Source organism: Pteropus medius, unplaced genomic scaffold (genome assembly GCF_902729225.1).
Source record: "Pteropus medius unplaced genomic scaffold, Ma_sr-lr_union100, whole genome shotgun sequence".
NCBI lineage: Eukaryota > Metazoa > Chordata > Mammalia > Chiroptera > Pteropodidae > Pteropus > Pteropus medius.
In genome coordinates this window covers 4,159,265-4,181,233 of record NW_024349800.1, presented here as the reverse complement: position 1 = coordinate 4,181,233, position 21,969 = coordinate 4,159,265, and the positions used below count along the sequence as shown (strand labels likewise).

Below are 21,969 nucleotides of genomic sequence, written 5' to 3'. Positions count from 1 at the left end.
TGTCCCCATGATTTATTTGCAGAGTAAGGTTCGCGCTAAACTATGATGGAAATTAAAGAGGAAGCTTTAAGACCTCCACACTGACCCCCCAAATGAAAATCATTTAGCAGCATACAGATGGCAGAGTTGTCATAAAGATCAAATGAGATAATGATATGTGGAAACACTTTGTAAACCCCAGAGCCTTTTTATAAATGTGCAGTTGTATTGTTATTGCTATCATTCATTTGCATTATCTGGGCAAATCATTGTCCTATCCCTCCATGATTAAGGTGGGTAGTCCCAGCAGGACTGGATTTAAGGCAGGAAGAGAGGAGGGAGATGTGAATATTAATCGAATATTCAGCCTAGTCCTTAGTCCTTGCAATTTCTCTTCAAAGTAAGAATTATTCTCTGCTTTATGGATGAGAAAACTGGGCTTGATAACATGCCCAAAGTCCTATAACTAATGGAGGTGGAGTTTGGATTCAAATCCAGATCTGTCCGAATCCAAAGCCCTTTTTCTATCTTGCTGAATTTCCTGAAATTTGCAGTCTTAACTCTTTCCTCATTCCCTGTCCTAATATGGCAGGATGAAAACCTCCTCTTTATGATCTTTCTCAGTATTTTTTCCCATAGACTGAGACTATTGATGAACTAAAACGGAGTCTAAGTAAAAATATCTTTGGGAAGACTGGGAGCCTTCCCAGTTTTAATCTGCGAGTTTTAATTTGGGAACCAGGAAACCAGGCAACTATGCTTGGGTAGACTTGACACTGGGTTGCCCTATCTACACTGGCCCTGTGTGGATTGAAGGAGAGTGAATTTCACAAGGGACCACCAGACCCAGACTCTGGTTCAGGTGACCCCTCTGCCTGTTTTAGGTAAACTATCTAATCTCTGTAAAATGGAACTATGAATGCCTGCCCTGCTACCCAACAGGGGCTAAGACCCAACAAGTTAAAATACTGGACTCGATAAGACTGGATGAAGTAATACATGGGAAAACAGTTTGAAAACTGCAAAGCATTTTCCTCCAGCACTAATGTAAGCTGGTATTTGTTTTTATGGCCATTATTCCTTCTCCGTAGAGCCCTGTCTCAGGGAAAGCCCTGTAGTAGGAGCTCCTAATAATGCTGAGGTTTGAGAACAACCAGAAGGCTAGCAACATGAAGCCATTTAAAGCAAACCAGAGGAAGTCCAGTCTCTATTTATTTTATGAAGTTAGCGGCTGGATATGTTAAGCAAATGTTTTCTTAATTGTGGCAGTATGAGAAAACAATGGGGCAAGGGCTGCCGGGGACGGGGGAGTATAAGGCCTCCGCCCCACCCCCACCCCCTTGCCACTATATCTCCAGAGAATGACAGGAAAAATTAAAGACAGGCCTTTTCTTTTCGTGGTCACATGTCTAAGATGCTGCTGTAATAAGAACCTGCACCAATTAGAAATGCTTCACCTCCTCCCCTTGGCCCCTCCCCGAGCACATTTCAGAGCAGCCTGGGTTGTGGACTCCAGGAGTTTGCCAAACACAGCAAACATTAGTGTGTAAGCGGCTGGAGGGGGCTCTTCACACGGATCTCCGTCCCTTTCTCCTCTGCTCCCTCCCTTCCACACTGTTTTGATTTTCTAGGACTTCCTCCTCCGGGCGAGGGAGGGGAGGAAAGACGCTCGCTTCCCAGCGCCGTGTGTGAGTGTGTGTGTGTTTGCGTGTGAGAGCGAAGTGGTGGAGTGTAAAATGCTGTAATGGGAGGAAACCGAGCCGCGTCTGAGTGTCCTGGACTGCAGAGGCCGTTCTGATCTCAGTGGCACCTGAGCACACACCTCCCCCAAGCAAGTACCTGTACTCTCAGGTACGTGTGGCCGCCGGCCTGTCTGGGCAATGTGGCTGGGGTATGTGTAGGTAACGAGAGGGTGCGGTGGTGTCCCAGGATGGCGCCCTGTGGAGCGTGTAGCCAGGGGAGGCCGGAGGCACCGCGTGCGCCGCTGTCCGGCGTTTGAGCGTGTGTGAACGCCGAGCCCTGGGTGCCAGAGGGCTTGCACGCTCTTCCAGGGGCTGCTTTGCGGGAGGCCGGGACCATGCGGGTATAAAGCCGAGGGCATTGGAGGTCTGGCCCGAACGCGCTGGCACTTGGCTAGCTGTGGTGGTTAAGGGGCATCTGGTCCAGTGGGTACGGAGTGTGGCTCAACCGTAGTCGTCGGTGTCACGTGTGCTGTATCCACTGGCTGCGAGGGCCAGCTGTGTGCGTGTGGGGAACGTGCCTGGCCCACAGCAGCAGACACCTGGGAGCGCACGAAAGGGTCGGTTGGGGTAGTGCATGTGCACTCAGGTGTGTTCCCACTGGCGGGGCCTTGGGGTTGTGATGTGTGGGACACGCTGCCTCTACGCGCCCTCTGGGACTGGCGCTTCTCAGGCCCGGCGCGGCACCAGGCCCGCCGCGGCGGTTCGTTGCTGGAGCGCGCCCGCGCCCGCGCCCGCGCCCACGCCCGCGCCCGCACCCGCCCGGTAGCCGAGAGCCGCCACCGGGCACGCTGCGGGTGGGAAACGGGAAACGCGCCTCTCCTGGCGCGATTGGCCCCGCCCCCGCATCCCGGCCGGTTCACCTGGGCTCGGCCCCACCTGCTCGGTGGGCGGGGCGTGTCCGGGGGCGTGCCCTGACGGGCCTGGCGGAGCCCGGGAGAGAGCAGGCGGTCCCTCATTCCAGGGATTCCTTGGGCTCCCGCGCTGGCCTCCGCCGCGGAGCCGGCCCGGCGCGCGCCGCCCGCGTGTGCGTGTGGGTGTGAGGAGGGGGAGGCTGTGCGGGAGCGCGGGCGCGAGCGCGCCTGTGCGTCGGCGCGTTGCCGGAGTGCGCCCCGCGCGCCCCGCGGTTCCGCCCCCGCCTCTGGCCCCAAGGGGCCCGGCTGGCCCGCGGCAGGCGCGCCCAGGGCCGCCCGGCGGTGAGTGCGGGAGAACTCAGCCCGCAGGCTGGTGGGACCGGGGCCGGTCGAGGGCTGCTGGCCTGTGCGGGAGCTCGGCTGTGGGCTGTCTCGGAGCGTCCTCCTGCAAGGAGGCAGCTGGTTCTTGCCAGGCAACTTGAGGCCCGCGGTGGAAATCGAAGCGTCTGGGCTCCCGGGTTAGAGGTCTAGCTCCTGGAGGGGTCCCAAGTGGAAGGCGTCCTGGAAGTCGGAGGCGCGGGGCGGGAAGGGGGCTCGTCGCCCTGCATCCCCTTTGGTCCTGGCTAGCGGCAAGGAGGGCTGTGGTGTGGGACTGCGGAAAGTGGCTGAGAGGGAGCCGCTGGGACCGGTCTCTTTCTTTGTATAGTACCTGCCCCCTCCCCAAAACAAAACGGCACACTCTTCCTGCACCAGTGCAGGCCTCGCCGGAAAGCAAAGGTCTTTCTTTTTTTGTTTTGCTTTAAGTCTCCTTTGATTCATTACACTGAGACATTTAAATGTCTTAAGTTAGGATGACAGTACTTCCTAGGGCTATTGACTGAGTTTTATGCACTTTACTGGCCTGAATTTGTCTGCTTAAGTTAGATGATTAAAAAAATCGGTTTCACTTTGATCATCGGTGCTGTATGTTTGCTAGTTGTATTTCCTTCTCAGTGGTTAATAAGAACCAGCAGCTTGGGGGGCGGGGGTGGAGGCTGGTCTTCTAGTTTTTATCAGCAGCTGGTTGCCCCCTTTATTTGAAAGGTACTAGAGTCTGAATCTTTTTCTAAACCCAAACCTACCTGGACGAAAAGGAAGATTCGTAAGTTTCCTTTGAGCACTCAGAGACGAACACTAAATGTTAATTTTGCTATTAGTAGTTAAAGGTCAGTTTTGCATGCTATTTTTGCCTTCCAAACTTTAACTCTTTGTGAGTCCACAGACTTGTAATGTTCATTGTTTCCTGCTTGCAGCTAATGAAGTCTGCGCGTGACTGTGAGGGGAGTAGCGTGGGTAGTTTAAAGAGAGCTTTGGGGTCAACGTCTAAAGGCTGTATTTATCATCTCTACATCTTAGTGCTCTAATTTTAAGTAATAGGTTTAGAAATACTTTTCTAGAAAGTTTGTTGTCTCATAGTCAAGACGGTTTTGTGTTTTGTTCTGTGTGTTTCCTGTTGCATCTGGCTGAAAAGTCATCTCCCCCATAGTAGAAATGGTGTAAAACCCTCAATTTATTGTTTAATTTTGGCAAAAACTTGAATCCCAAGCTGATTTCCCCTGCCACTTTTTTCACACTTCTGGGCAGCCTGTTCTATTTGGAAGGGCATGCAAACTAAATTTTATGTTGACCAAAACACAGTACAATTAAGAAAATAATTCTCTATGAATAACCATGGACTACATTCCAAAAACAGTGTGTGTGTGTGTGTGTTGTAGTTAAAAGCAGCTCTGTCTTATCTCTGGAGACTTGAGTTCAAGTGCTACCTCTGTCACCTAGTAAATTTGTGACTAGAAAAAGTTACTTCTGCTTTTGTGCTTTATTTTTCTCTGTAAGGGGATGATAATATCTGTTCTAGTACATCACAGAATTTCAGTAATTACAGGGAATAATATGCTTTGAAAAGTATTTTGTGTTATGTTATTTACAAAAGTCTTTGAAGATTTGAGAGAGCTTCGTTAAACACACTGGTTGCACTTCCCCCAACTGAACTATAGAACTATAACTTTACCTTAAGATTTTAACACTTTGTATAGACGTGATTATTATGAAACTAAAACTTTCACTTTCAAGTGTTCTGTTTGATAAGAGTTCTGTAATGGGAAATTCCTTTTAACTCCTTGTGTAGTCAGCCTTGTTACCAACCTCTGGTGGTTGTCAAAACAAATCCAAAGGAAGATTTTACTTTGTGTCTCTTCCAGGTATCTCCCGGATAGTTTTGCTGCTAGTTTACCTTAGTAAAATATGAGTAAAATAACCATAATAATAAGTTGTTTTGCAGCTTTGAATATCACTTAATGAAATAATAAGAGTTGTAAGTTCAGGAGGTAAAAGTCAGATACCTTGGGAAAATTCTGATGTAACTGAAATTCTGACACTGTGTGGCGATTTTAACATATCAAGTTGTCTGTTTTTGGCCTGTGTTAGATAGGCTGTTGCTGTGAGAACCTGGTGACAGAAAGTTTTTTTGTGTTACGTTTCTGCAAGATACGTGAATCGAGGCTCATTCGTGATTTTTTTTTTTTAGGGAGCTTATTTAAAGTTAATGAATCTGTATGCGGGCGCTTCATCGAAGAGAAAAGCGAGTGTTGTGAATCAGTCTGTAGCCATGTAGAATCTGTTCACCTTAAAACAACAACAACAACTTAGAAACTGGACTGCCCAATCTTGATAATATTAACTGCCAAGGTAGGAAGGAAGGCGTGTATCTGAGAGGTGCTGACACCAGAAAAATTCTTTCTACCTGGGATACAGTAAGGAGGAAAACCTTCTGCTTTCTATCTCATGCCTCAGGTGTGATAAACAGATACAGTAAATCTCATTATTCCTGTATTCCTTACTTGCAAATTTGTATACTCACTTAACATTTCTTTGTGATCCCCAAATCAATATTTGCGGCATATTTGCAGTCATTCACACACATGCACAGAGTGGTGAAAAATTTGAGTCTCTGAAGTACATGTTCTCAGCTGAGGTCGAACAAGGGAATTCTCTGCCTTCTTGTTTCAGCTCTCATTCTGTAAACAAGTATGCTTTTGTGGTCTATTTAGTGCCATATTTTTCTCATTAGGGGCCATTTTGTTAGTGGTTTTGCTGTTTAAAATGGCCCCCAAGCTTAATACTGAGAAGTTGTCAAGTGCCCCTAAGAGCAAGTGCTGTTGTGCCCTACGGAAAAAATATGTGCATTAGATAAGCTTTGTTCAGGCATGAGTTATAGTGCTGTGGCTGGGAGTTCAATGCTAATGAATCAACAACAGATATCAAATAAGGTGCCTTTAAACAGAAACACTCATAAAACAAGGTTATGTATTGATGATCAGTTGACAAAAATGTAACCAGAGGCTCGCAGGAACCTAACCCTATCATTCCCCTAGGAGTAATGGTTCAGTATTTGCTAATTCAGTGTTTGCTAAGAGTTCATAGAACATAACTACTGTAAATAATGAGAATTGACTATTTACTGATATTGGTAACTAGAGTCCTTCCTAATGATACAATGTATCATGGGGTTTGAAGACTTCTTTTAGGTTGTCTGTAGGCTGAGAGTTGAGATTTTGGAAAAGTGGAGTTAGATGGAGGGTACTATAGGAAGTTTGCCAGCTTGGACTATGATACATAAATTCATATTTCTCATTCTTGGGGGTAAACAAGTCCCTGAGAGGACATGGCAGGCACCTCAGTACTTGTGAATAGAAAATTCTAATGTCTAAATAAAATAAAAGGCAAGAAAAGCATATCCAGAGTAAACTAAAAATGCCAAAGCTTCTTTTATTTCCTCTGTGATGCTGTACAAGGCTTGAGGTCTTGAAAATGAGACAGAGTTACAAATGGCCTAAATGTGAGAGAGAAAAGGATAGTTTATTTTTATTTGACAACAGTGTTGAAAAATGGTGGGAATGGGTAGTGATGCAGGACAAGGCAAATTTCCCCACATCCAGTGAGGGGGAGACCAAGCCCTGCACTGAGAGAAGAAGAGGGTCCTTTGGCGGAGAGTGTGGAAAGAATTCAACACACACACACACCAAAGTTAGAGTTAAAAGGAAAGTTCATTAAAGGGGAAAAGCAAAAACTAGAGAAAGCAAGGACAAAAACCCAAGACAAGGAAAAAAAGCCTGGAGTGTCGGGGATCTAGTTTATATATTGTTTTTTTAGTTGCTGTGACAGTTTAAAGATATGGCATACAATGAGGAAGAATTTATAACGTAAAAGGTAAGAATGTGTAGTGTGAAAGGCCTCCTGGCAGTTCCCAGCATTTAATCCATAGGTTCCCCATGGTTTTAGCCATAGGGAATGAACGATTTTATTTTGTGTACGGCAGCCACTTAAAGACTGTTTTCCTGTTTCTCCTTCACAGGTGTGGGAAATGGGTTGTTAGCAATCCCAGCAGAAATCTTCCTTTGTTCTGCAGGTGTCCTCCTGGCCTGGCTGCAGAGCTAATCAGCATATTGCAGTCTGAATGTAGCTTGATTTTACATTTTAGTTCTCTTTCCTCCTCCCTACATTAGTAGTCTGCTCTAAAAGTTCATATGTGAATTTTACTTTTTCTCCTTGGACACAATGGTGTCAGTGTGGGCCTACCATACAGTTACTTTCTAGGGGATACTTTAGGGAAGTAGGTGAACTTCAGCTAGCAGTAAGAATTTTATGCCAGCATTGGGCAGGCTCACATAAAAGTCATGAAATATGCTGTAACCTAAGTTTGGTTTTGTTGCTCTAAGCCTATGTGGATGGCCCTCAACTGACCCATAGTCAGCGTTCATACATTCTGTGCATGTGCACAGTTTACAAAGATAGCAAACTATTTTATAATAACTAAGGATTTTAGTTATTTCATGGTAGCACTGTTTGGCAGCTCCTGTTACCAGGGTCATCAAGGTAACTAAATCTCACATCTCTACCCACTTTTGTTGTTCAGGAATGATTATGTATAGAAGTAACAAGATGGATGTAACTGGAAGCTGGCTAGGCCCGTCTGACGTACTTGGTACGATGCTTCATATTATGGCAATATGGGTCAACTATTCATGATTGGGGCATGCTTAGATATGGAAAGCTTTCTAGCAAAGGGCCCATCTCTTTTTGTTCCATCTTTGATAGTCTGACAATTAAAAGTGTTTTGAATAAGGGCTGGCTTCTATTTAGGAAGGTGGCTTAATATTTTGATTTATAAGAAATATATATTTGGGTCATTCAGATGACCAAAATATACTTTTCATATATATTTAGTCTTCCTCCACAGTTCCTGACTTACTGCGCCCCTAACCCTTGGAATTTCCTGAGTGTTGAGAGTGTTAGAGATGTCTTTTGTTATGTGAATGAGGTGACTATTAGAAGCACCTGAGGATGGGGTTGGTTGCCAGGAGAACCAACCACGTGATTAGAGGGTTGGACCTCTCTCTCTTTCCCCCACCTCTGGGGAGGGGAGAGGGGCTGGAGGTTTATTCAATCGCCAGTGGCCAAAGATGTAATCAGTCGGCCCTTGTAATGAAGCCTGCATAAAATCCTCCAAGAGGAAGAGGTTCAGAGAACTTCTGGGTTGGTGCACACATGGGGATTCAGGGACAGTGGTGCACCTGGAGAGGGCATGGAAGCTCCGTGCTCCTAATACATTTCTTCTATCTGGCTGTTCCTAAGTTATATCCTTTTACAATAAACCAGTGATCTAGAAAGTAACATGTTTCTCCGAGTTCTGTGAGCTGCTCTGGCAAATCAATTGAACCCAAGGAAGGGGTTATGGGAATTTTTTATGGCTACTCTGTCAGAAGCACAGATGACAACCTTGGCTTGTGACTTGTGTCTGAAGTGAAGGGCAGTCTTGTGGGACTGAGCCCTTAACCTGTGGGATCTGATTCTATCTCCAGGTAGATAGTATCAGAGTTCAGTTGAATTCTTGGACACACTACTGGATAACCTTCACAGTTATCCATTGCAGGTTAACAGGCTTTCTTGAGCATGAGGAAGTAGAAGCCATTCTTCCTAATACTGAGCCTGTTCTTGGAGCCTGAAGTCCTTAGGGCTTATGTTTAATTCCTGTGTGGCCACGGGCCCAGGAATCTGATGGCTCTGCAGTCTGTGTTGTTTTCCCCACTCTCAACATCAGCTGACTTGGCGTGAGCATCTTCTTACCTGCTTTGGTTACTATTCTTGTTACTCCATGCCTGTCTCTGTTCAAAGAAAGTAAAATGTGGCGTGGTTTTCATGTGCTCAAGGGAAGAGGGCGTGCTTCCCTTTGATTACTTTAGAAACTATCATGTTATTGCCTGATATGTATCTCAAGTGTAGGAGAAAGAGCTTGCACAGACTAGCAGTCTTGCTTTGGTTGTGGAGTGAAGGTGTTTTTTGTTGTTCTGATAACTTGAGCTAAATAACTGCTTTTCTCCGAAGGGACTTTATGAAAATCAGCTTAAGAATAGTAAAAATAGCATTGGATGGTGAGTCAGTAGACTTGGATTCCAGTCTTGGCTTTTTCAAGAAGTCACTTATATGTTCTTGGCACCTTGGTTTTTCATCTGTGGAAGAATGCTAATCATCATATTTGGTCAACTCACAGTGAGAATCCAATGAGGTAATTTATGTGTTTTTGAAAAAGTATATGCTATACGGCTATAAGGTGGTGGTGGTGGTAGAATGAGAACGTATACGTCTTAGTTGAGTTTATAAGGCATTTTTAGTGACGTTATATCATTTAATCCACATGCCAAGCTTGTGACTCAGGCAATGTTACTATAATTTTCTTTAAGTGAGGAAACTTGGGCCTGGAGAGGTTAAAAGACTGGCCCATACCTTTAGTGTTAGGCATTTAGAGCAAAGCCTAGAAGAAAATAAACTTTCAGTAATTGATTGATGATTGAATGAGTGAAAGTGTTAAAGTAGGGCTCAAACTTTGGTTTTCTGAAACTAAAGTCCTGACTCTTCTGATTTAACAGACGGTAAAGTGTGAGAAGAAAGGGGCATTACACTAATGAGAGATTCTTTAGCAGGAGGAGCAGAGAGAATGGTCTGAGAATTAGATGTTAACAGGAAGAATGTGTGTTTAAGAAGTTAGTGGGGCAGCAATTAGGACACAGTACGGGAAGAAACATCTAGGAGAATGTTAAATCACATCTTCCTGATGTGCCCAAAGCTGTGCTTGTGTGCTTGTGTGCTTGTGTGTGGAGCTGATTGGTCGGACATTTCATTTACTCCTTTCACTGACATGGACAGCTAGCCAAATCTACCACAGCGTGATCACATTTGGTGTAAGTTACTCCAGGGCAGTGAATTTACTTTTCTGTGCCATCTTTTATTGTTTTTAATTGAAGAGACACCCAATCAATGAAAGCCTCTAAATTCTTGATGGTCTTAAGGTCCGGACACCCTGTGCTGTGATGTGATAGTTCATACCTGTAGGCTTGTCTTAGAGTTGTACTTTTTTAATGAGTCCAAGTTGGATTAGCCCAGGAGGTGGTGGCCCCGATGGGGGAATAGAGTGATGGAACAGGGCCAACAAGAATTAGGGATACTGAAGAGGGTGCATCTGGAAGTTGGAGATGCCATCAGTATCCTAGGATAGTGATGTCTTTCTGTTTCTGGCTTTTATTCAAGTGACAGTGTGGCAGGAGCATCAGGAGGTTTGAATGTGCTTCTCCCCGCCCCCACCGGTTCTACTTCCTGCTAATACTCTTTCATAACTGTATTAGTTAGCCACTGTATCTGGAAGAGCCATGAAGTGAGGCAAGCCTGGTGCTATAGCTTTCACCTTGAAAATCTTGGAGCACTTCCATAACATACCTTGAAATTCCATTCCCTTGCCCGAAAAAAATATAATCTAATACACCCCATAATTCTGTTCCTAAGACGGGAGCTCTTGTCCTCTCATTGATCAAAACGAGACAGTTCTTTTTGGAAGGCCAAAATAATGGTGTTCGTATTTATAGCTGAACTTGTCATTGGCACTGAATACCCCTAAATTTTAGTAGCTTTAGAATTGATATTTATTATTTTCTAATTCTCAAACTTAAGCTATTTGGAAGAGCATATTATTAAACATAAGGGAGTCTGAGGTAAGGAATGTGGGCTGGCAGAGAAAATACATGATCATTGCTTGAAAAAGAAAGAATATATGTTCTCTTCATCGTGAGTAATGTTCATGTTGACAACAACTGTGAAGGAAGGTGAATGTATAGAACAGAAATGGGTCGAATACAGTAGAACACTCTTACAAATGCACTTTGTCTTTTTCCAGAAACATATGCCTCTCACTTTAATGTTGTTATTATGTCCCAGGTATTAGCATTTCAAGTGATTATATCTTTGGTTATGATCTCATAATATAAAAACTATCACAGAAATGAGGAGAGTCTATTGGGATATACTTAGATTTATTTTCTGGATGATGCATAATCTTTTGCAAAAGGTGGTAGATGATTCATAAAGGATATGAAATAAACCAGACACGCTACTCCCCTGCTTAAAACCATTTATACCATTCAGGGGCTTTTCACTGACAGAATAAAGTCTCAGCTTTATTTTGCTCTACAGGGTCTGCATGGTCTGGCTCCTGCCCACCTTCCCACCTCACTTCCTGTCCTCTCCCTCCTGTTACCTGTGCTGCAGTCAGGTCACAGCACTCCTCCTCCACATCCATGTGTTTAGCTTTGGTCTGTCTTTGATTTTTTGCGAGTGCTGTTTGTCCCTCCTCCCCACCCTTCACAAGGGTAATTCCTCGCATCCTTTAGGTCTCTGCTTTCATTCGTCTCTTCGGAGAAATCTTCCCAGATTACTCTATATAAAGTAGTGCCAGTGCCCTGTCTTTTTTTTTTTTTTTTCCAGTACGTTTACCATCATTTGGAATTTATTTGATATGTTTGCATATGTTTTGACAAAAAATTACTTTGATAGATAAAACCCATTCACTTTTCATAATACCCTGTGAAGGAGGTAGTATTAATATCCCCATGTTACCAATGAGGAAATAGACACACAGAGGTAAAGTTACTTCCCAGGGTCACACAGACAGGAAGTGGCTGAGTAGATTCAAACTCAGATTGGCATCTTTTAAATAGCCATTATGCTAATTTGCCTCTCAATATATTGTGACCCTCTATCAAATGCTGTACCCTTTGTTCATTACATTACTAATATGTTTTATTGGGTTTGTTGAGCTGTGATATTGTGCCCGATATAAAATTCAGGAAACTTTTTAAAAATTGCCGTTACCTTTCACCTTTATTTGCTTACATCTTTTGTGGCTGGATAATGTCTAGTCCCTTGTCTTCATCTCCCACCTGTTTTATTATGTTATTACTAGCTCATATTGCCATTATCTCACACCTGGTTCCTACAGAAGCCTCCTAACTGATCTGCCTCCAGTGACTCCTCACTTCACTCCCTCAGGCCAGACCATCTTCCCCATAACTGCTAAACTAAAAAGTCAACATCATATCACAACTTGCTCAGGGACTGATAATGACAGCCTGTTGCCTGTTACATTAAGTGTGAACCTGTCTGGGTAGCCTTCGGCTCTTTCCTAAATCCACCCACATCATGCTCATCCAAACTTAGCTTCTGCTGCTGCTTAACAAGTTTTCTCAATTCTAACCAGGCTGGTCTTAGTCTTCCTGACCCAGCTTCTCATTCCTGCCTCTCTGCCTTTCCTCAGGCTGTTGATCCAACATGACTGTTGGTTAAGACAAGGCCCTTGTACCCAGGAAATAATCAAACTGTAACCCAGGTAAGAGAGGTCGGAGAGGAGAGGGACTGCCCACGAGAGAGAAACCGGGGAAGGAAACCTTTGTTCGATGTGGCTTTTTGAATACACACACCCCAAAGAATAGATGTTCACAGGGTAGCCACTTAGCTGACACTGATCTTCTCTTTTATCACACAATATACATTTTATTTTAAAATTATATTTAGTCTTTTATTCTCTTAAATTTGTCTACTATTATTTTATTCCACATACTCGTTCACAAACAATATTGGAACTCCTTAAAAGCAGGAATCATATCTTCAACCTCTCCAGATTACTTTGTTGAACTCAGAATAATTGTGCAATAAAAATTGGTTGGTTTCATTAATAAGGAGGCAGCAGATGGCAGATGTCTTGTAGTGGAACCCCAAACACTAACTAATCTCTTATCTACCTATATTGAACATAAGTTGCTTGAGGGCTCAGATTTCACAGTATCTGAATAAACTTAAATATCTAATTTTCCATGATGCTGGAATTCTGGGTTTGTATACTTTATATAACTTAAGACAGATGTCAATATGTATCTATTTTGAAAGCGTTGTCCTTTAACATAATGGGGAAATGAAGGAATAGTGAGTCTAAATACTACATCAAGGAATAGAATGCTTAAATCAGTATTTAATCAAAATAAAAAACTTTAAACCCAAATCTTGCCTGAATGGGAAACTGGCTTGGGTGAAGAGAATGTTAATTTAGTTCTTGGGAGTTCAGCAAACCTTTTCCTAGCAATCTGTTCCAAACCATTCTTTGTTGTTTTCCACCTTTGAACAAGTTCACAAATTCTTACTCTCAGGACATGTTCTTTTCTATCTCACAAAGATTAGAACTGTGAATATCATTCGTTTTTCTCTCTTATACCTCTGATTTTATTCATCCCCCCATCTGTGAAAAAAGAGAAATTTACTGTTTGGTTTATGACACCACTGCCTTTCCAGTCACTCAGAGTCTTCCCTGACTTCCCCACGCTCTCACAGTTCTGTCTCTGTAGCTGTCTCTTACTCAGACTGCATCCATGGTAATACCCCCATTACCGTCTGCATGCCGCATAGCTGTATCTTTCGAATCCTCTAACGTGCCTTAGGCTTTCCGTTGCTTAGAATGGCTCTACTCCATTCCACACGGCATTACCAAAATAATTTGTGTTGAACACACAGATGATCAAGTTATTTTTCTGCTCAGAGATTTTAGTGGCTCCTTAATACATACAAAATCAAACTCTATTCCTGTCAAAGTCCTCAGTCCTTCCATGATGTGGCCCCAGACAATTTCCATCCCATTTGTTATTTTCTATTCCCATTTTACTCTTCTAGCTCATTTGGGCAACTTGTTCTTGAATGGATTCTGCTTATATTTCTTCCTTCTGGAGTGCTTCTATATTTGTTTATCAGAGAGGCTCAGCTCAAGTTCTGTTTTCATTATAAAGCCCTTCATAATTCATCTGTAGTTCTATAGGATTTTGCTTGTAGTGCTGTTTTGACATTGAGTACATTTTGCTTTAATCCATTATTTCCTAAGATGTTTCAAGTTAAAAGAAAGGCCTATAAAGTTTGAGAGATTTCGAGCACAAAGAGCTACCATCCCCACTGCCTTTGCCCCTGCGTGAGGCATAGCATTATATCAAAAGCATAGGAAGGAAAGTAAGCTGCTTATTTTGGTTTATTCCAGTGTTTCCCAAACTTATATATCGTAGAAAAGATTTTTTTCTTATAAAATATGAATATCCAGTGCAAAATACTTTGGAAAAGTACTGCCTTAAACTAGACTTCTTGTAGGTATGTCTGCTGTACAGATGAAAACCCTTTGAAGGCAGCCACTTGGCTATGTTCGTTTTTCCTGCCTTAGCACCTAGTGGATACTTAATGTTAATGAAATCACATTGCAATATTAAGGATTAATGTTCCTTTGGAGGCTTGAAGTACGAATATTATAAAGAAAAGCCAGTCTGCTGCATGTTGTAACTGGCACATACATAGGTACTCAGTAAATGTTGAAGAATGCTGGATTAATGCTGAGTGTCTTTAAAGGGGTGCAGTGAGGTATTTTCTTCTCAGTTCTTGAACTAATAGGATGTCTCTATTCCCAGTAATTGTGTGTGTGTGTTTAAACTCAAGGAAAACTGGGCAAAAGTAGCTGGGTTTTCTAGGTTTTCTACCATCTTTAAATCTTTTGCAGTGTTTGCTTTTATATGTATGCTGTAATTTAAGAAAACAGAATTCAGAAAAAAAATCCAGGCTTAGTTAAAAGCATGATGCTAGATAAATTGGTGATAGGCAGTGGGGATAGGAAATACACTATAAAACATGACATTTTAAAATAAAGGTTCCTGTTGGACTTAAAATACCATTTAACTCACCAATGGAATCCACGCACAACTTTTCATGTGTACCCCGCATACATTAAGCTACACAGTCATGCAGAGTCTCTTAGCTAAGGAGGTGAAAGAACAGAATGGTTCAATCTTAGTAATTTTTGTTAAAACTAATAAACTAGGAACTGCTACCACCACAACAAAAATCTCAGTTTAGTAGTAATGCTATATTCATGCACCAGCCTTTGTTTCGAAAAATATTTTTTACTGGGTATGTCTGTGCAGGCATGTTACTGTGCTCACACATAAACATTTATAAGCACAAATAACATGGGCACGAATATTCACAATATCCCATCTTTTAGTTCTGCCACGAGTTGCTTCCTGGAATCAGCAAGGTTTAGCTTAGTAGACAGAATGGAATTTAACCCTTTTCTCTATCTGCTCCTGAACGGAGTCCATTCAGTTTCTTCCCAGGATGGGAAGATTTCATCTTCAGAAGAGTGATTTGCATTTCGTGGGAGAATCATTCTAATTGTTACGACCAGAATTCTAAAACTCTTTTGAATTCTGTTTCAGTTCTTTTATCTCTCTCTCTCTTTTTTTTTCCTTTTAGGTTCCAACTAGGAATGGAGACACCGTTGGATGTTTTGTCAAGGGCTGCATCTCTAGTGCATGCTGATGATGAAAAACGTAAGTCAGGCATCTATTTTGAGTGCTTTTTTCTATGCGCTATAATAAAATTTTGAGTTTCACAGCATGATTTTGTGGCTATATGCTGTTCATTTTGGTTGTTTTCCTCAGAGATAACAGCTTGGCATCCTTATTTTTATTTTCAAGTGCCAGAACATGTAAGTCTTTTAAATGTCATCTTTGATTGCTGGAGTTGAGCATATAACTGCAAGAAACCTTTCCTTCTCAGCTTCCTTTAGTGGGGTCTGGAATGGACATACTCCTTATGTCTCTATAAGTTTAGATAAGTATATGTCGGTTGATATTCTAATTGACTAGCAGAGAATGAGAGATGGAAGAAATCATCCAAGATCATTCCTGTCATTGGAAGTATGCAGTGCATATCATAATGGAAAACAGTTGTGAAAATTCTATTTGCATAGCTGAAAGAGCATTTTTGGGAAAAACATTCACTAATGTGTTGGAAGAGGGGCAAAAGGAGAATGAACATTGACATCAGAAGATTATTCCACAGTGTGTTAAAGTGACTTTCCTGCTCATCCTAAGGTATATTTGTTTTTAAATATTCTGTTCAAGTTTAAAATTACTTGCTAACAATATTTGCAAGAATGACTGTTTTATGTGGCAACAAGTTTGAGTGTTTATTTTCCTAAGCACTAAAAGACTAATAATAAAAATATAAGGTTGAGCATGTATACATATAACTTCTGGAAGACGAGCTACTTTTCGGTTTAGTTCTTAATGACTTGGCAACTAGAAGTGCGTGCCCTTAAAATGAAAGGTCTGCCTTTTTACTAGAGGTTAAGACTTTTAAGCCTCAGTTTCCTCATTAATAACAGGAAATAGCAATACCTACTTGCAAAGTATTTGTGAGGATTAAATAGGCTATTGTATATTTAATGCTTATTTTAGCTCTCAACTCCTAAGGATTGGGGACTGCCATGCCCTATTCTCTTATGGCTCCTTGTTGACTCTTTGATAGGACCACTCTAGACTGCTTTCATAAGCAGCGTGTCTGCGTCTTCCTACCCTGTCTACCATGCAAAATTATCTTTAGACTAGTGATTGGATGAGATAACCACTAAATAAATTTACATTTATTTAGCTTTTGATTGTTGGGAATCAGATATAAGTACCCCATGGTGAGGTATAATTATTCCTTCCTAAGGAAGTTGAAGCTGGGGGATGTTAAGTGTCATTCCCAAGCACACTGAGCTAGCGAGGGGCAGCTCAAGTTGCAGGCTTTTATCCAAATAACACATGCCTCTAAGATTGCAATAAATGTTCCTGACTTGAATAACTAGTTACAAACTTTGTTAAACATCAATACAATTTAGTTTTTATATAAGGTAGTATTTTGAATTTCTCTATTATATCGCCCACCTATAGTTACAATTAGTAAAAGAAAATACTATTTATAAAAATGAAAAACAGAAGGAATGACCTCATTCCCCGAGTGTAGGGAGTTTCTTTTTTTGCTGCTACCTTCTCAGGCTCTCTCTTGGAACCCAGCTTCAGGATCACTCTGTTCAGGTTGGAGGCCTGTGTAGCTTTTAGTTCAGTGAGCAACGATTGAATGCTTATGGGTGAGGGGTATATACAGATGGACAAGGGCGGTCCCTACCTTCATGGTGCTTCTGAACTTACTGTGTTTAGACTTGTTGCCACTGTGAAATACATAGAAGGGGAGACTTGGTGATGTAGATGCCGGGCCTCCTTGGAGCCTACAGTTTGGGAGAGCTGTTTTCGTAGAAACAGTGATACTGCCAAGGGACAGAGGAACCCTTATTTTCCTCCTGTGTTGAACACAGCCATTAGCGTTTTGCAGAGGAATGATATGCAGTTGGCTCTCTGTATCTGTGGGTTTCGCATCCTAGGATACAACCAACCACAGATCAAAAATATTTGAAAAGTTACATTGTTGCTGACAGGTACTATGTAGTTAGGCTGTGTCTTTCTTTACTGAACATGTACAGGCTTTTTTTCCTTGTCATTCTCTAAACAAGGCAGTTTAATAGCTATTTACATACCATTTACATTGTATTTACTTAGGTATTATAAGTCATCTAGAGATAATTTAAAGTATATGAGAGGATATGCATAGGTTATTTGAAAATACTATGCCATTTTACATAAGGGACTTGAGCATCCTGGAATTTTGGTATTTAGCGGGGCCTAGAACCAGTCCCTTGTGAGCATTGAGGGGCAACTGTATACATATAATAGGCTAGAATGACTACAGAGTAGACTTTATTTTGGAAGAAGAACATCTTTGGACTCTGGTGATTCCAATTGGTTTAGGAATGGATTGACATAATTCTGGAATCCCTTTGTAATAGTTTCAGCTTCTTGGGAATCATTTTTTATCTCTAAACAAGAGAGAAAAAGTCCAGAGATGTCTATAATTATTATTACTATGTGGACAACATTTTTGAGAAACTTTTTAAACTTTTTTACTGTGGTGCTCTATGAACCACTCATAAGAGCACAGAGCTCAAACACCAGGCATTTATTTTATTTTCTGTTACCTAGGAATGTAAGTGAAAATTCATGTAATTTATGGGCGAAGTTGAGCATTAAGTTCAGTCTTTCAGGTAAATTTCTTAAGACCTATTTAGGCTCGTTCAGCCTGATTCAGCTTTCCCTGTCCTAGATTAATTCTATTTTTACTTTTGTTATAAGTTGCTCTTAATTTAACATTCTCCTCAACACTTTAAAAGAAGTCTTGTGTGTAATCTGATTTGGGTGTCGTATTCCAAACAGAAAAATGTTATTACTACTTGAGATCAGTTTCCCAACTCAGGTAGGTGACCTAAATGATTCTCTTTTCTTTTGCTCACGGAGAACCAAAAACTTAGGCATTTTTGAGGATGTTATTGTATTAGCATTTTGAAGAGAAAAGTACCTTTTAGGACTTGAGTATATAATACCTGATAGCCTTAAGGCTTTCATTATGTCTACTAGTGGAGAATAAAAGAAATATCTCAATAGTGCACTGTAGAGCTAAAGTCAATAGTGAAATAGTGGATTTGTAGTAACACAATAGTCACTTATCTGAATGGCCTAGCAGGAATAAATTTACTTAAAATAATCATTCCACTGCTCATGGGACATTGATTTAATCAGTGTCCAGGGTAATCCTGGAAGGTGCTTAATGAAAATACAACATAAGATTGCCGGTTTTCCTTGTGCTTGAGGAATCCCTCCTTTCAGTGATCATTAATGCTGGTGTTGGGAAGACCCCAACCTTTTTTCCAACTTTTACTTTGTAGTAGTCAAAAGTGAACAAAATTTGAGGAAAGGCTTTTATACACTGATGTTTAAAACAACACCCTGGTATGTCTTTAATAATTAATTTTATTGTGATGTTTACAAATGTTTTATGTTGGGTACAAATTTTGTTCTTCTATCTTCTGATTATAAGGTCCTCTTGTATCTGCTGACTTCCTCACTTAGATTAAAATAATTTTAAGGGAGGACCATAGGAAGAAAAGTCTCTTGAAAATGTTGCCTACATGTTAATGATAATAATTATAGACACCTTGGGACTTTTTTCTGTTTTTGAGGATTTTGGTGAAGGGCATAGTACTGTTGAGCTGGTCTAATGAGTATGCATGTGATCAGAAAAAGCTGGATAAGGTTGGTGTGAGTGACGGAGAGGGAACAGGAAGAGAAGAGAGCTTTTGCAGGTGTTGTTGCATCTGCTCCTAGAAATTCACTAACTCCTTGTTTGGTGAAGATGTTTGAAAGCTGACTAATTGATGAAGCATAAATTATCATAATCCTTCTAAGTAAAGTGTTCCTAGGAATGCAAGCTTTTATGATAACGGGACTGGTGCCCAGATGTGTGGAATATTTTTGTGTCCTTTCCAATTAATTATAACATAATGATGAGGTACACTCACATACTGTTTTCTCCAATTGGTTTCTTCTCTCCAAGATCATGTTGACTTTAGTTAGCCTCCACATCAATAAAGTAAACCAGTGGCTGTGTGCACAGGTTACAGTGATTTAGCTAGCACTTTCCTTTGAGCAAATCAGCTGGGCCTGATTTTATTCTCTCTCTCCTTTCCTCTTTGCTCTTACCTCTTTCCTCTTGGCATCTGATAGACTGGCTTTCAAACATTTTTAACTGTGGCGCAGAGCTAAAAAGCATTTATATTGTGACCCTTGTACTCACATGTTGGCATAACTGATACAAAAGCTTCATGAAACGATATTCTGACTTTGCACAGTGTAGTTTGATTTGCCTCTTTTATTCTTTGCTTTCTATTTATTCAAATAAAAGTTGGATTGTGACTCATTAAATTGATTTTAGGATCCATTAATGAATCGGGACCTGTGGTTGAAAACATGATTTGGTTTATATCTCCTTCATTGGATAAACTTATTTCTGGCTCCTCCATTTATGTACTGGGGAGATTTGACTAACATGTGGGTCATGAAAATAGAGTGAGCCAGGGTATTCAGACATGCTGGAATTATCGGTGACTGGACAGGAATGATGTCATCTTATTGTTCTCTTTCAAGAGCACTAGAGGACTTGGCACACCAATTATAAGCAAACATGACTACTCCATTAAAGGCAGCTCCTCTCTATTCTAAGCCTGTATTGTTCCTGATTTTTAGAGCCAGTACTCAAGAAAATGGTCATTCCCCTTTGGTTAAACCTATTTGACTCCCTCTTGTTCCCTAAAGTGTTCTAGCTGCCTCATGGCTCCTTTGAGACTGCCTAGTAGACACTGATTGAGAGGACACCAGTGTGAACCTTTGTAGCCTACGTTTATGACTATAGCTTTTTATCCTCTAGAACCCTAAACACCTGAGAGGATGCCATGCATTTCCACCATGACAATGGCTCACTGTAGCAGGGATTCCCAAAGAGAGGAGGAGCGGGTATTTGTAAGCATTCTGAAAATGCCTTCCCAGGTGATTCTGATGTCAGGGCCCTTCTCCCAGATGAGAGTCACTGGTTTAATAGTATTCCCAGGGAAGTGTTGGATCTGTATCTTTAAGAAGGAGGGGCTAGATCCTTCTAGTTATGAGATGCCGTAATTCTTTGGCTATCATACATCCTTTTAACAGATTTACTAGTTGTTTATATTTTGTCTCATTTATTCTCTCTCTTTCTCTACACACACACATACACACACACACACACGCACGCACACACGCACACGCACAGCAGATTCTTGAATAATGTTATTTCATTCAACATCATTTGTTATGTTGGTGAGAAGCTCTAGAAACAACTCCTGTTTATATTAGTTAACTTATGGTAAAATTGGTTTCATTATACATTATTTTGCTGAGTGTCACAGAACCTATCAATGAGGTTAAATGAGAACTTACGGTTTGTGTGTATAGATATAGATATAGATTATTTTTCCTGAAACATTTGAGAATAAATGGGAGGAGGTATCTTGACTCTTTACTCCTAAATACTTAAATATGTATTTCCTATGAATGAAAATATTCTCTTGTATAACCTCAATATAGTTATCTTCGTTAAAATGTTTTATAAATAAGGATAAAAGTGGGCATAAAATCTTTATGCTTATAGTTCTTTTACAACTTCATAACCAGAATATGAATTTATAATTTATCGTAGCCAATAAAAGTTAGCCATGATACAATAGATAATGATCTGTTACACCAAAACCCTGTTCCACTGGTCTGTGGCACCTACTGCTGCTGTGCTATGTTTAATTCTTCTGTGTCACTGTGCCTGTACTGCCATATGTCTTTTGACACAATTTCCCCACCACTTTTATCTTGCGAACGCTTATAAAATATTTTATTGTGCAGATTATGGTGACATAAGTTGGCTTTCTCAGTGCAAATGCCTCAGTTTCATATTATGTTTGTTTTTGTCCTTTTCTCATCACACCAAGAAAAAAATGTAAACAGTCACTGAAATCATGTTTCAATACTTGTTTATATACTAGGTGTGTGATTTACAATACGCTTCTGTCAGATTTTTAAAAAGTTCTCATTGAAATGACGCAAGTGAAAATTCCTCACTAACCCCTGTGCATTTTTGTCTGTAGATCTCAGTTTAAGGATTACATATTACCTCATCTCATTCTCACAGTAGCCCCACTTAATAGGTACTGTAATTAGTCCCATTTTATAGATAAGGAAACCGAAGCTTACAATTTAAATAACTTGCCTAAGGGTATTGAGCTGGTAGTGACTGTGCTGAGATTTGAACTCAAACAGCCTGACTTTGAAGTCTAAGCTCTCAATTTTTCTGCTATAGACTTTCTCAGATAGAGAGCATTGATGAGTTGACTGCTGATTAAAAAAAAATAAAGCAAAATAAAACAGAACTGTATATACTGGCTTTGTTAATAAGTCAACAGAGAGGTTTTCACTTGGAAAAGGTTTCCCAACCAGAGCACTGAGTAGCAATAATCTGCCTAATGTTTAGGACGGGCAGTAGCACACATTCAGGAACTGCCGTGACTCTGCCTCCCATGTATGTGAGTGGTTCAGATGCACACTGCCACAGAACTTCTCTTCATATTGAGCTTTTGTTTCCAGTAAATACTTCAGTTGACTCAAGATCTCGGCTCCCATGATGAGCTGCTTCACAACGTATTGGATCCCTCATTGCCAAAGTTT

The 21,969-nt window shown here is 41.1% G+C and overlaps 1 protein-coding gene across 1 annotated transcript in view; it reads left to right on the top strand.

Moving 5' to 3' along the window:
• Positions 1-1,694: 1,694 nt before the first annotated feature.
• Positions 1,695-21,969, top strand: part of VGLL4 (vestigial like family member 4) — a 142,304-nt gene continuing 122,029 nt past the window's right edge. Inside the window, exons 1-2 of the mRNA XM_039886749.1 lie at positions 1,695-1,830; positions 15,266-15,342. Coding sequence (XP_039742683.1) covers positions 15,279-15,342 — 64 coding nt within the window. The 5' untranslated portion in view covers positions 1,695-1,830; positions 15,266-15,278. The remainder of the gene's footprint in view (positions 1,831-15,265; positions 15,343-21,969) is intronic.